This window comes from Rhododendron vialii, chromosome 7a (genome assembly GCF_030253575.1).
Source record: "Rhododendron vialii isolate Sample 1 chromosome 7a, ASM3025357v1".
NCBI classification, from domain to species: Eukaryota; Viridiplantae; Streptophyta; class Magnoliopsida; order Ericales; family Ericaceae; genus Rhododendron; species Rhododendron vialii.
Genome location: NC_080563.1, coordinates 16,884,929 through 16,899,920, shown reverse-complemented (window position 1 = coordinate 16,899,920; position 14,992 = coordinate 16,884,929). Strand labels below are relative to the sequence as shown.

At 43.5% G+C, this 14,992-nt stretch overlaps 1 protein-coding gene across 1 annotated transcript; it reads right to left on the bottom strand.

The window, feature by feature from the left end:
• Positions 1-1,934: 1,934 nt before the first annotated feature.
• LOC131332716 (uncharacterized) lies at positions 1,935-12,448 on the bottom strand. The gene is made up of 4 exons (XM_058367012.1): positions 12,113-12,448; positions 4,470-4,533; positions 3,806-4,384; positions 1,935-3,580 (listed from the first exon to the last, which is right to left on the bottom strand). Exons 1-4 carry the CDS (start codon positions 12,446-12,448, stop codon positions 1,935-1,937), a joined length of 2,625 nt encoding a protein of 874 aa, XP_058222995.1.
• Between the last annotated feature and the right edge of the window lie 2,544 nt (positions 12,449-14,992).

The following is a 14,992-nucleotide window of genomic DNA, read 5'->3' as shown; positions in this document are numbered from 1 at the left end:
TTCCAAACCAAATTTTTTGACTAATTCTTTCGCATATGTGGATTGGGACAAAAATATCCCATCGTTCAACTGACGAATTTGAAATCCTAGAAAGTAAGTCAATTCTCCCATTAGGCTCATTTGAAACTCATGGGACATTTGTGCCCCAAATTGTTTCGCATGCTGCTCATTTGTGGAACCGAACACAATATCATCAACATATATTTGAGCAATTAAAAGGTCACTTTCAATTTTCTTCAGAAATAAGGTTCGGTCTACTCCCCCTTTCACAAAGCCAGTATTTAAAAGATGATCGGTTAAACGTTCATACCAAGCTTGAGGGGCTTGTTTAAGGCCATAAAGGGCCTTACGAAGGCGGTACACATGATCAGGAAATGAAGGATCAATAAACCCTTTAGGTTGTTCCACATACACCTCCTCCTTAAGGTCACCATTCAAAAAGGCACTTTTAACATCCATTTGAAATAATTTAAAATTAAAATGAGATGCAATGCCAAAAAGTAACCTTATTGACTCCATTCTTGCTACGGGGGCAAAGGTATCATCGAAATCAATTCCCTCAATTTGGGTGTACCCCTGGGCAACTAACCTAGCCTTATTACGCACAACTATGCCATCTACATCCTTTTTATTTTTAAATATCCACTTAGTGCCTATGACGTTAGTGTGAGAGGGTCTCTGTACTAAGTACTAAACATCATTCCTCACAAATTGTTGTAGTTCTTCTTGCATGGCTCCTATCCAATAGTCATCTCCTAAGGCCTCTTCTACCCTTTTTGGCTCTAATGTGGACGTGAAACACACATAATTGATCTCATTCCTAATTTGCCTTCTAGTTTTCATCTCATCATTGGGTTCTCCTATGACTTGGCTAATGGGATGGTTAAGCTTTACTCTAGCCGAGGGTTCTTTGGCAGAGAAAGGAACTAAGTTGTGTTGACCTAACTCCTCATCTTCTAAAGGCTCATCTACCTCAACCTCACTATCTTTTTCAACTCTCTCATCCACACCCGTAGAAATGTCAACAACCTCTTTAGAAGAAACTCCCTCATCTAAACCATTGGATTGAAACTCCCCCTCAAAAATTTCCCAACTCCCTTCATCATCATCATTAACCTGAGGGACTGACTGATCAAGAGTGGTATCATCAACAACTACATTCGCCGACTCAACTAGGGTAGAGGTGCGTAGATTATATACTCTAAAAGCTTTGCTCGTGTTGGAATACCCTAAAAATATACCATCGTCACTATTTGAGTCAAATTTGCCTAAGGACTCACTATCTCTCAAAATATGACATTTACTACCGAACACCCTAAAATACTTCACTGAAGGCCTCTTACCATTCCAAATTTCATAGGGTGTGAGAGTAGTCCCTGGTCTAACATACACTCTATTTATAGTATAGCACGCAGTATTAATAGCTTCAGCCCAAAGATTTCTAGGGACACGCTTTGCATGAAGCATAACTCTCGCCATCTCTTGAAGAGTTCTATTCTTTCTTTCAACAACCCCATTTTGTTGAGGTGTGCGAGGTGCAGAGAACTCGTGCTTTATACCCTTTTTATTACAATATTTTTCAATGTCGGAGTTCTCAAACTCACGACCATGATCACTGCGGACTCGTGTGATAGGGTACCCTTTCTCATTTTGAATACGTTGACAAATAGTTTTGAAACAAGCATAAGCATCAGATTTTTCTCTAAGAAAACCAATCCATGAGAAGCGAGAAAAGTCGTCAACTATAACCAGAATATATCGCTTGCCCCCTAAACTTTCAGTACGCGAGGGTCCCATCAAGTCCATGTGAAGTAACTCTAAACATTTTGTGGTTGCAATTAAATTTGTCTTTTTATGAGGGCTTTTTATTTGTTTGCCCTTCATGCAACCACCACACACAAGCCCTTGCCCATTGGCAAGTTTGGGCACTCCCCTCACAATCTCGTCTTGGTTATTCGATGCAATTCTGGAAAATTTACGTGTCCTAAACATTGGTGCCAAATTTCTACATCATCAAGCAAGACTCGATGACACACATTAGACCTTGCAGTTTCAACACAATAACAATTATCCGAAGATCGAATACCTTTAACCACACACACACCCTTAGCATCTATAATAGAGCAATTATCTTTAGAGAAATTTACTTCATGCATATTATCACAAAATTGCCCTATGCTTAACAGGTTAGCTTTTAAACCCTCAACATATAACACATTATCTATCAGAGGGATTCCGGGTGCGTTTACGGTGCCTTGTCCTACAATTTTACCCGTATTACCATCGCCAAATGTGACAAAACCACCATTATACTTCTCTAGCTTAGCAAAGAAAGATTTATTTCCGGTCACGTGTCTAGAACATCCACTGTCTAAGTACCAAGCGCAAGCATCATGTGCCCGAAAAGCAGTGTGTGCTACATGACAAACGACATCGACTCTCTTCCATGTTTGCTTTGGTTTGGTGTTCACATGCGATGTGTGACCGTGTGTGATACGTCTTTCAACAATCCTATTAGTCTCTCCATTGTTATTAGCCAAATTTGACAACTTTTTGATTTCCTCGACGAGGTGAGAAGTTTGATTCGCCAACTGACTCAATGTCTTTTGAAAATTCTCATTCTTAATGTTTGTGGGAGACTGACGCACAACTTGAGGTCTTCCCACATTGGGTTGACCATACCAAACACTTTTATTAATTGGGGCTACAAGCAGTTTCCCCTTTGTTCTCTGATTGTCCCTTCTAAGTGTATTACAAAAAGGTTGAATGTGACCTTGACCACCACAGTAGTGACAAATAAACAAGATTTTCTTTTCAAGAACATGATTACTGTTGTAAGCATTCTTAATGATGGTGGGAGATTTAATAGAAGATTCAGGTTTATTGCTCACTACCTCATTCTTTGCAATATCAAATTTCACAAACTTGATTTCGTTCTTGGTGACCTTGTTAGCCATAGGTGTCAATGAAGGTGGATCAATAAACCCTAAGCCGCTTCTATTTCTAAACGTACGTGTCATTTCGGCAATACGAGTTACGCCACACTCATTACGCTTTATGGCCTCAGTGGCCTCCCTAAGGTCACGCTCCAATTCAAAAATCCTATCCTTAGACACTTCGAGAGCCTTCAAGGCATCCACATGCTCTCTCTCAATTTTGGCAAACTTGTCTTTCAAATTAGCGGTATAGGTTTTTAATTCTTTAAGCTTGATGTTCTTAGATTCAATGTCATCACTAAGTTTGTTCCTCTCACCACTAATTTTCTCGATGACACTCATGAGTTCCTTCTTTTTCTTTTTCAATTTTACACCCTCTTTAAACAATTGATTATAGGCCTCATGAATAGAATCTATATCATCATCACTATTCTCACAGTCTTCGTCAGTCGGGACATACTTACTATCATCGCTAAGAGTTGTAGAAAGTTCAACCGATTTGGGGGACGTGGGGGACTTAATGTTGGCAACAAGCACAGAATATCTAGGAGCTTCAGAACCCCCATCACTACTGTCATCACTATCGTCATCCCACGTAGCCTTATAACCCTTGGCCACTTTCTTTTTAAGAGTGTTTGCACACTCTGCTTGAACATGCCCAAAACCATGACACTCGTGACATTATATACCTTGGGGTTTCTTGGATTTATCAATAGAAGATTTCTTTTCATTATCCCCAGAATTAAAATTCTTGCCCCCATTAGTCGAAGAAGAAAAATTTCCAGAATTATTATTTTTACGGAATTTGACAAATTTTTTGAATTTTTTAGCAAAGAAAGCAAGTTCTTCTTCGTCAAGGTCATCATCACTCTCATGTGCCACAAAAGATTCTTCTTTAGAAGATTTAAAAGCAATGCTTTTATTAGGCTTTAATGTAGGTTTCTTTGAGAGATGATTCAATTCAAACGTTTGAAGTTTACCTACAAGTTCCTCAAAAAGAATGTCATCAACTTTATCACTTTCTTCGATCGCAACTACTTTAGCCCTAAACCTCTCAGGAAGTGACCTAAGCACTTTTCGACAAACTTTAAGATTAGGGATTGGTTCTCCTAATGCGTGGAAGGAATTAACGATGTCACTCAACTTAGTGACAAAACTATCAAATGTCTCATCTTCCTGCATTCTTAAATCTTCGAAACGTGTTGTAAGCATTTGGAGTTTTGAAGTTTTAACAGTCTTAGTACCCTCGTGGGTGACTCGGAGAATATCCCAAGCCTCTTTTGCAGTAGTGCACGCGGAAATACGACTAAATTCAGTTTTACTCAATGCTCCATAGATGGCTCCTAAAGCTTTAGAGTTTGCCTCAAAACTTTCATTGTCAGCAGAATTCCACTCAGTGTCCTCCTTAGCCCTCATTTGTTTAGTCGTAGTGTCTTCTATGGTAGGGGCTGTAGGGAGGTATTCCCGAGAAGATACATTTAGTTGCCGAACACGTGGTAGTCGGGAGCACGTGGTAAGTATGACAGGACTTACCGCTGGACAGTTCGATGAACAACGATATGGACCAGTGATATGGGAAGTCATTAATCCATGCAATCTATTCGGCAAAATAAAGGGCCAATGATATGAGAAGTTATGGCTATAAACTGACTATTCGGCAGTTAGAGACATTCCGATTACATTGGCCCAAGTTACATGTGAAGTAATTGGTCCAAGCAGGCTGTTCGGTTATGATACAGCCGAACAGATGATGTAAAGAACCTAGCACGTGATACGAGTGATCACAGGTTTAAAGCAATGCAATCGATATCCGAATAAATGGTACGTGGGACCATAGTTTGAATATAGACAGGATGGTCATCGTGCTAAACAAGTGTTCGGCAACATGGACCAATGACATGAGAAGTCAACGGTCCAGGAAGGTTGTATGGGCTCAAGGACCAGTTACATGTGAAGTAACTGGTCCAAGCCGTCTGTTCGGCCATGAGACAGCCGAACAAAGATGGAGCTCCAATCGAGAGTAGGAGCAGAGGGAATACTCTGGAAGATTCCAGAATAGTCATGTTCCGTAAAGGAATAAGATTCCAAGAATATAGGATCTGAGAAAGATACCCAACAAGTATGGGATGATCGGCTCTTAATGGAAAAGAATCCTAAAAGGACTCTTTTCCATAAACTGATAAAGGAAACGAGACTCCTTGATATCCTGGATCTCCTATACGAGTTAGGAATCCTATGGCAACAAGGATGCTTGGACAGCAAGCATCCATAAATCTATAAATATGAGGTAAACCTAGAGGTGAAAGGTACGCAATACATTGCATTATTATTGCTTTCCTACTGATAATTAGGGTTGAGTTTTCTAGTACGTGATACTAACAAAGGCATCGGAGGGCCTTTGCCACGAGAGGCAAAGGTGCACTCACCCCCTGTCTATTTTACAGATTAGGGTTCAGACGACGAGCTAGGGTTCCGGTGAAGAGGCACGAATAAGCCGTTGCAATCCTGTTGATCCGAAGCATCAATTGTTTTCATCCCCCTACAATTGGCGCCGTCTGTGGGAAACGAAAGAATTCCCTTTTGAAATACGACCATGGTGGAAGTAACTCCAGCAACACCGCATGAACCAAAAGATGTGTTAGATGAGGGAAGGGACAAATACCCACCTGGGGCTCCGAGAAAGCCCCAGGGTGGGCCCAGGAGGAACACGAGAAAGGACCGCCCCCTTACCGTGCATCATAACTCCAAAAATAAAGGAGATGGAGAGACGGCTTCGAGATCCACGAGAAGGAGTAAATCCCATCAAAGGGATGAATTGATCGCGCACTCTAGGAATGTGCACCATAGCGACGACGTTCTTGATAGGAAGAGGCAAGAAGTCGAGGAGTATGCTCGTCTGATTAAAAAACGAGAGCATGAGATCAGAGAATTGGAAAGAATTAGGGAGCATCCGGAGGATTCTGGACTGTCTCGAAGAAATTCTAGAGGCAGTAGGTATGCTGTGGTACAATACAGAAAAGCTCCTTCACGAGGAAGAAGGAGCAGAAGCAAGAGCAGAAGTCCTGTTATAGGGCATCATGAGGCTTCTCTACGAAAAAGGGGAAGAAAAAGTAGAAGCTGAACACCAGAGAGAAGGACTTCTTCACGAAAAAGGAGGAGCGGAGACCGAAGTTCTACCCCCGAGGAAGAGGATACGAGAAAGCATCATCGAGACAGGTACGAGAGGCCTGATGCTGACTGGGTCAAGGCTTCGGCCCACAAGTCAAAGGAGCAAGAGGATGGGACAGTGACTGCACGAGAAGCAGCACGCAAGGCCCTAAGTAATATTGCAGCCTCCCCCTTTACAAAGAGGCTACAAGAAGCAAGGTTGCCGAGCAGAGTGAAGCACGGTGCATTCGTACTTTACGAGACAAATACGGATCCCGTAGCTCACATACAACATTATCAACAGGCCATGTTTATGCATGAGGGGGATGATTCCATCTTGTGCAAGATGTTTCCCTCCAGTCTTGGCAAGGTAGCTTTATCCTGGTTTCATAAGTTGGCCCCACGATCCATACGAGGATGGAGGCAGCTAGCAGAGGAATTTACTGCTTGGTTCTTAACGAGCAGAAAGGCCCCAAAGACTTTTGAGAGTCTTTCCACCATGAAGCAGGAGGAGAACGAGCAAATTAGAGATTATGCAAAGAAGTACTGGAAAACTTTCAACGAGATTGAAAGTTGTAGTGAGGAGTACGCAATTGCTACGTTCAAAACTGGTTTGCCTGTTCGGGGAGAGCTGCGCCATTCATTGAATAAACATCCAATAGCCACCTTGGCTAAATTGATGGAACGGATAGAGCAACACGCCAGAATGGAGGATGACATACTCCGTGAGGATGGCAGGGCGGTTGCCGAACAGCCGAAGGCACCTGCCAAAAAAGTGGATAAGCCAGAACCCAAGTCTTACAAAGACAGAAGGGAGTATGGGCAGGCTAAGAAAGAGCCATACAAGGACAAGCAAGCTCCTGACCCCAAGTCCTTCTTTTCTATCACTACGGTTTGGAAGGAGCCAATATACAGGATTCTTTATCGAATAAAGAATCAGCCATATTTTAAATGGCCCCCAAGTCTAGGAGGAGACAAAGATGCAAAACGTGCTACGAATCAGCACTGCAGTTATCACAAAGATTGAGGCCATATGACCGAGGATTGTGAGGTATACAAGAGGCACCTTGATGATTTGGTCTCTCGGGGCTATCTCAAGGAGTTTATCCAGGAGGACCCTAAAGAGAAAGGGAAGGTTATGGAGTTGGGTTATGAGCAACACCCTAAAGGCGTGATCCATATGATACATGGGTTGGCTGCACCTTATACGAGGAGTGACGTGAGGCTGTTGCAAAGACAGGTCAAACACGATCAGCACGTGATGCGATTGGGAAACAAGAGAGGGCGAGAGACTAATGTATGCAATGAGAGCATGGCATTCAGTGATGATGATTTGGCGGAGGTCCAAATACCCCACAATGATGCATTGGTCGTAACCCTACGAGTTGGGGAATACGACATCGAAAGAATTCTAGTGGACTCGGGGAGTTGTACAGAGGTGTTGTACTATGATGCATTCAAAAAGCTGGGCCTGGCCCAATCAGACTTAGAACAATCAACAACACCTCTAATTGGGTTCGGTGCAGGAGCAGTCTGGCCCCTTGGAAAGGTAATGTTACCTGTTCGGGCCGGATCAGTGGTGTTGAGAATAGACTTTTTGGTGGTCGATGTCCCATCTTCCTATAACGCGATTATAGGGAGGATGTGGTTGCACAAAATGAGAGCAGTCTCCTCGACTTATCACCAGATGGTGAAATTCCCAGGATCAAACGGGATCGAAGTCCTTAAAGGAAACCAGAAGGTGGCACAGCAGTGCTTGATTTCCATCATCAAAACAGCCCCGAAGGTCCACCATGTTCACACATTAGAAGTGCCAGATCAACCAACCATCGAGGATGTTGGAAGAAGCCCGGCTGAAAAAGTGGTTGAGGGCTTGGAAAAGATTCAGATCAACGAGATTGATCCTGAAAGATATTTTTTAATTGGAGAATCACTGCCAGCAGATGAAAAGGCCGAATCGGTAAAGTTCCTAAAAGATTATATGGATGTTTTTGCATGGGTGCCTGAGGAAATGCCTGGGGTGGATGCAGATGTGATCTGTCACCATTTAAACATTGATCCTCTGCATAAGCCGATCATTCAGAAGAAACGAAGGGCAGCCGTACAGCATGTAGATGCTGTGATTGAAGAGGTCGATCGTTTATTGGAGGCCAAGGCAATACGTGAAGTCTATTACCCAGAGTGGTTATCCAACACTGTTGTGGTAAAGAAGAAGAATGGGAAGTGGCGTGTCTGTGTGGACTTCACAGACCTGAACAAAGCATGTCCTAAGGACAGTTTTCCTTTGCCTAGGATTGACCAATTGGTTGATGCAACCTCTGGTTACGAGCGAATGAGTTTTCTTGATGCATATCGAGGATATCACCAGATTGCTATGTTTGAACCTGATCAGGAGAAGACTTCGTTCATCACACCATGAGGGTTATACTGTTACAGTGTCATGCCGTTTGGGCTGAGGAATGCTGGGGCTACATACCAAAGACTTGCAACCATTATGTTCAAGAAGCTCATCGGGAAGACTTTGGAAGTTTACATAGATGATATGGTGGTAAAGAGTCGAGAAAAGGGAGGGCATATTTCTGATCTAAAGGAAGTGTTCGAAATCCTAAGGAATTATAAACTAAAACTCAACGCCTCGAAGTGTGCGTTTGGAGTTGGTTCAGGAAAATTCCTGGGCCATTTGGTAACTTTGAGAGGGATAGAGGCAAATCCCGATCAGATTGATGCCTTACAGAGACTACAGAGTCCCAAAACCACCAAGGAAGTCCAGAGGCTGACTGGAATGGCAGCAGCACTTAACAGATTCATCAGCAGGTCAAGCGACAAATGCAGACCCTTTTTTCAGCTATTGAAAAAGAGGGAGGGATTTGAATGGGGAGCAGAATGTGAGCAAGCTTTCCAGGACCTGAAGAAATACCTGGCAGAGCCCCCACTGTTGTCAACTCCACAGCCTGGTGAGTCTTTAATTCTGTACTTAGCTATTTCCGAGCATGCAGTAAGCGCAGTCTTGTTGAGGGATTTGGGGATCGAGCAAATCCCCATTTATTATGTTAGCAAGACATTGTTGGATGCAGAGACGAGATATCTGCCTTTAGAAAAACTTGTCCTGGCACTTAGGACAGCAACCAGGAAATTGCCACACTACTTCCAAAGCCATAAGGTTGTGGTTTATACTGAATATCCATTAAAATCACTGCTTCGAAAGGCAGATTTTTCGGGAAGGATCTCGACGTGGTCCGTGGAGTTAAGTCAATATGATCTCGAGTATCAGCCACGCACAGCAATTAAAGGCCAGGTGTTGGCTGATTTTGTGGCAGAATTTTCCCCCACTGTTGCCCCCTTGCCTCCTACGAGAAAGGAACAGGCAGCTAGGACATCATCCTTGAAGGATCAACCCGTAACCGAACAGGATCCCAAAGAATGGAAGTTATTCGTTGATGGATCAGCGTGTAATACTGGTTCTGGAATTGGAATTGTCCTCTTTCCTCCTCAAGGAGTTCTGATTGAACTCTCTGTTCGGCTTGGATTCAGTGCGTCGAATAATGTGGCTGAATATGAAGCACTCTTGGCTGGGTTAAGAAGTGCAAAGACCCTGAAAGCAGAACGGGTCAGGGTGTATTGTGATTCCCAGCTTGTTGTGAATCAACTGTCCGGCGAGTACGAGACTCGGAATGAAAAGATGGTAGCCTACGTGCAGGCAGCAAAAGACTTGCTTGATACCTTCGAGAGGGTATATATTGAGCAAATAAGTTCTGGACAGAATGCTCATGCAGATTCTTTAGCTTGGTTGGCTGCAGCAGTACCAACAGAGTTCAAAAGAAGGGTGGCAGTAGAATACCTAAATGAGCCTAGCATTGGGAAGAGTGTAGACTTGGTCTTGGACGTGAACCAAGGACCAAGTTGGATGGATCCAATAATGGAGTTCTTACGAGATGAGATACTCCCTTCTGATAAAAAGGAGGCCCACAAGATAAGAGTCAAATCTGTTAGGTTTTGGCTCTCCCCAGAGGGTAAGTTGTATAGGAAATCCTTTACAGGTCCCTATTTGCTATGCGTACATCCTGAGATGGTACAGAAGTTCCTTCATGAGATCCACGAGGGAACATGTGGGAGCCATGCTGGAGGGAGATCCATTGCCCACCGAGCAATTACTCAAGGCTACTGGTGGCCACACATGCAAGAAGATGCAAAGGTTTATGTAAAGATTTGTGAGAAGTGCCAAGAATTCTCACCAATGATTCGAACGCCTGCCGAGGATCTGGTACCTTTGACGAGTCCCTGGCCTTTTGCCCAATGGGGAATGGATATCGTGGGCCCATTGCATAAAGCAACTGGGAATCGAAAATTCCTGCTTGTAGCAACTGATTATTTTACGAAGTGGATTGAGGCAGAACCATTGGCCAAAATCACTGAACCTATGATAGAAAGGTTCGTGTGGAAAAGCATCATCACTCGTTTTGGGGTCCCTTATTCATTGATCACAGACAATGGATCCCAATTCCAGAAGAAATTTAAGGCTTTTTGTGCCCAATATGGAATAAGAAATTTTTATTCCACCCCAGCCTACCCTCAGAGTAATGGGCAAGCAGAGGCGTCTAATAAAACTATCCTTGATGGAATCAAGAAAAGACTTGACAAAGCTAAGGGAAAATGGCCAGACGAGTTGTCATTGGTCCTGTGGGCTCATCGAACAACGCCTAGGAGGTCTACGGGAGAGACCCCCTATTCATTGGCCTATGGAACAGAGGCTGTCATACCTCTGGAGGTAGGCCTGCCGACCAACAGGACAGTTTTGGTTGAAAGTGGAGGCAATGACAGGGCTCTTGAAATCGAGCTTGACCTCGCCGAGGAGAGGAGAGAAAAAGCCTTGGTTCATCTTGCTTCTTACCAAGAACAGCTGATGAAAAGCTACAACAAGCATGTTCATCCTCGAGAATTTGGTGTTGGGGACCTCGTGCTACGAAAAGTGCTCGGCAACACCAAGGTGGCCAACGAAGGCAAGCTGGGGGCCAACTGGGAGGGCCCATATAGAGTAACTGAGATTGTAGGCATAGGAGCCTATCGATTGGCAGATTTGGATGGTGATCCAATTCCAAGGCCTTGGAATGTTCATAATCTACGAAAGTTCTTTGTTTAGAAGTATTAAAATCTATCTTAGATTTGCATTACGTGATTGTGTGGGAATTACGAATATAATTCCCTTGTTCTAGTTTTGACTATTTTAGTTGCAAGGGGTACGAATAATACCCTCTTGAAGTTTTGCAGATTATGAATACAATCGTTTCTTAGTATAACTGTTGTGGTATTTGTTTTTAATACGAACTGCGAGTTTAGTTTCCCTCATTCGTATTGGGGAGCAGGGTATACAGTTATACAGTTCAGTACGTGAAACTGAAGCACAAGTATGAAACACTTGTAAACTTGTAAGATTTTCAAACCTTTAAGTACGTGAAACTTAAACACAAACACTTGTGTGATGTTCTAAGTACGTGATACTTAGGCGTTTTTATGTGAGTACGTGATACTTAACAAGTATGAAACACTTGTATGGATTTTTAAAGTACGAGAAAACTTAAACGTTATCCAACACACGAGTAGTTCTAAGTATGTGATACTTAGAGGTTTTTGTGTGAGTACGTGAAACATAACGAATACAAGTATGAATACACTTGTATGTACTAAAAAACAGTACGAGATACTGGGAAACAAATGTTTTTAAAGTACGTGAAACTTAAACTTCAGAACAGGAAATCATGTGTAAGTACGAAATACTTATGCAAACGAATGATGGTTAACAGTACGAAATACTTAGGTTGAACTTGCATACGAACAGATGCTGCAAATATGAGAAGCCGAACGTAAAAGTTATGCCACGAAGGGCCGAAAACCTGTGTTGTCAAAATAGAGAAAGTACTGGTACCACGCAGGGTAAAGAAGCCAAGGTCATGCAAGACCAGCCCAACGATTGAAATCAAACAACAAACTACCTGCTTGTTTTTTTAATCCAGGTTCTGAATCTCTGGAGGGACATCAGCCTCAGCAATGGCAGCAGCGGCAGCAGTTTGTACTTCTGGGATAACAATCTCAGTGGTCACATCCGGAACAGACGAATGATCAACATCATCTTGTGATTCTACCTGTATTTCTTCATCAACATCTGCAAAGTCGTCGATTTGTTGATCAACATCGTCAGGAGGAGCTGTAACTTGACGACTTGGTAGGTCATTCTCAACCCAAAGGGGAGAATCTTCAGCAACTCCCACCTTTGTAAGGCACGATTCCCAGCAGGTAGATCTGATCTTGAATGGCAGGCATCTGCTCGACGTAGTTAGCAGTAGTGGAGTCAAAACCTTTCTGGTACCCATCTTCGTATGCAGCTTTCTTGGCATTGTCAATCTCTGACAAAGCATGATCGAGGCCTTCTTCGGCAATTTCGAGTTTGCCTTTAGCTTGATTGAAGTCGGATTTGGCTTTGTCTCTTTCTCTTTCCAACCTGGCGATTGTTCGAAGCATTCGGGTGTTGTCATTCATCAGCCTGACTCTTTCAGCATCAGCTTCTTGGTATTTTTTGCCTAGAGTAGCCATCTTTTGAATAAACTGCGGAAATACCATATGTAGGTTATAATTTTTAACCAACACAAAGGTAGGGCTTGAAAAACAAAGAAGAAGTTTTTTACCTTAATTCCATTGACAAGACCAGTAGACACCAGCCGATCAGGCGAAGACGAGGATTCTTTTTGTACATCAACAGGGAGCATTAAACCTTGAGCCAAGGCTAGAGCAGTCTCAGATGAACTGGCACTATCTCCGACATGTATAGGACGATCTCCTCTAATAAGAGGAGGAGTCCATATCTGAGGAAGGATTTGAGCAGTTGGTGAATTGGGTTGATGAGTTTCAGTATCTGCTTGAGAAGCAGTACCATCTTGATCATCTACCCTTGGGCGTTTGTCTCTATGAAGGTCAGCAGCCTCTGTGGTGGCGTCCACTTCTCGAGGAGAAGATGATGACCATGCGGATCCCCCCCTATTACGACGAGATCGTGGGGGAGGGGCTCCAGTTGAGGCCACCCGCCCAGTCCCACGTCCCCGAGAAGAGACGGTGACGAGGGAGCTGAGATTTAAGGGCTGGCGTGTCATAGTGCTCGAGATAGGAGGAGATGGAGAATAACCTGAGGATGAGGATTGGCTAGTTACGCAGATCGGAGCTGGCTGTTCGGGTAATGGTAGAGAGGAGGGCTGACTCCGTGAGGATCTTCGAACTCTTATTCGTGGTAACGGAATTCCTTCGGAAATTGGGACTTCACCCAGTTGGCCGGCTACTGTCACTCCAATGTTAGCTCTGGTACTCCTAAGCTGGGAAGCAGTGGAGGTGGAAGCAGTACTGGTGCTGGGGTGAGCGAGCCTTCTGTCTATAACCCCTCTATATGAAGGGTTGTATCCCAGAAGTACTTCTGCGTTGCGACCCCGACCAGCTGTAGAAGTGCCAGGTTCGCCTGTATATTTTAGAACCTTGTTGATGTCCTCTGTTCGGATGTTGCTCGGAACGCGTCTGGGACGATAGTTAGCGTTTTCAGCTGTCAGATCAAGATTGTAACAGCAAGATTAGACACATGTAAAGGCTATGAGAAAGCGGTAAACGAAAATATTACAAACTTATTGAAAGAGGAGTATTACGTGGGTATCCCCATATGTGGGGGCAGTGGAGTCCCACCACTTGACCATCCTCTCCTAATGGCTCGAAAGCTCCAGTAACGTATAAGAAGTCAATCTCATGATCCCGAGCAGAATCCGGCAGGTTGAGCACGAGACGCTTTTCTGCCCTTCTTACTTTAAAATAGAAGGTGTTATATTCAGGGTTTAGTACAATACTGTACCAGCACTGAATGTCCCAGATCCCTAGCTGGGTCCCTAGAATCCTATTTAAAGCAATTACTCCATTTATCAGCCTAAAAACATTTGTTGATACTTGCATAGGAGTAAGGCGGTACCAATTTAGGATCTGACGAAGAAGTGGATGAAGGGGAAAACGGACTCCTCCTTCAACAATTGCTACGATAGGGATACACATTCTGTCCCATGAGCCACTATCCCTATCTGCTCCTAGAGGGGCAAGTTCGAGACCTACGTTATCAGGAACATTGTAATCCGTCCTAAACGTCGCCATTGCGGCGGGGGTATCACAGAATTTCCTAAACTTACTGGGTCTAGGAGGGGTGTCATGTTCATCCGCCATGGATATACTCGAAGAAAACGTAAATGTAAGAATGGGCATGATTGAAACCCTAGAAATGACCACAATCTGAGAATGAAATCTCAGATGAAAACCTAAGCAGAAGAAATGGAGTTAGAACGAGAGTCTTACAACGATACCGTGACGATTTCTTGGAATACAATCGAATTTGCAGATGGCGGCGATGGCGGAAAGCTTAGGACTGAAAGTTCGAATGTTTTGGATAAAAAACCAAAAAGAGCCCTTTCAGCGGTTTAAAGGTGAGAGACGGAGACGAAACGTCTCCTCTCACGCCGTTACAGGTAAGAGTAACGGAAAGCAGAAACCGTTCTGACGCCGTTTCATAGAACGTCAGTTCGAAGTTAATGCTAGGCATATGAAACGTGCCACGTGGAGTCATTACCTCGAGATGGTATAATGATAGAGGCGCCAAAAGGCATCAATGAGATATTGAAATTATGATTGCATAGGATCAAAAGAGTTTGGTCTAGATAGAATTCTGTTTTTAAGCATTATATATTGCCCCCGAACAGTGGTAAATACATAAAGCTGGGGAGCAATTGTAGGGAGGTATTCCCGAGAAGATACATTTAGTTGCCGAACACGTGGTAGTCGGGAGCACGTGGTAAGTATGACAGGACTTACCGCCGGACAGTTCGATGAACAACGATATGGAC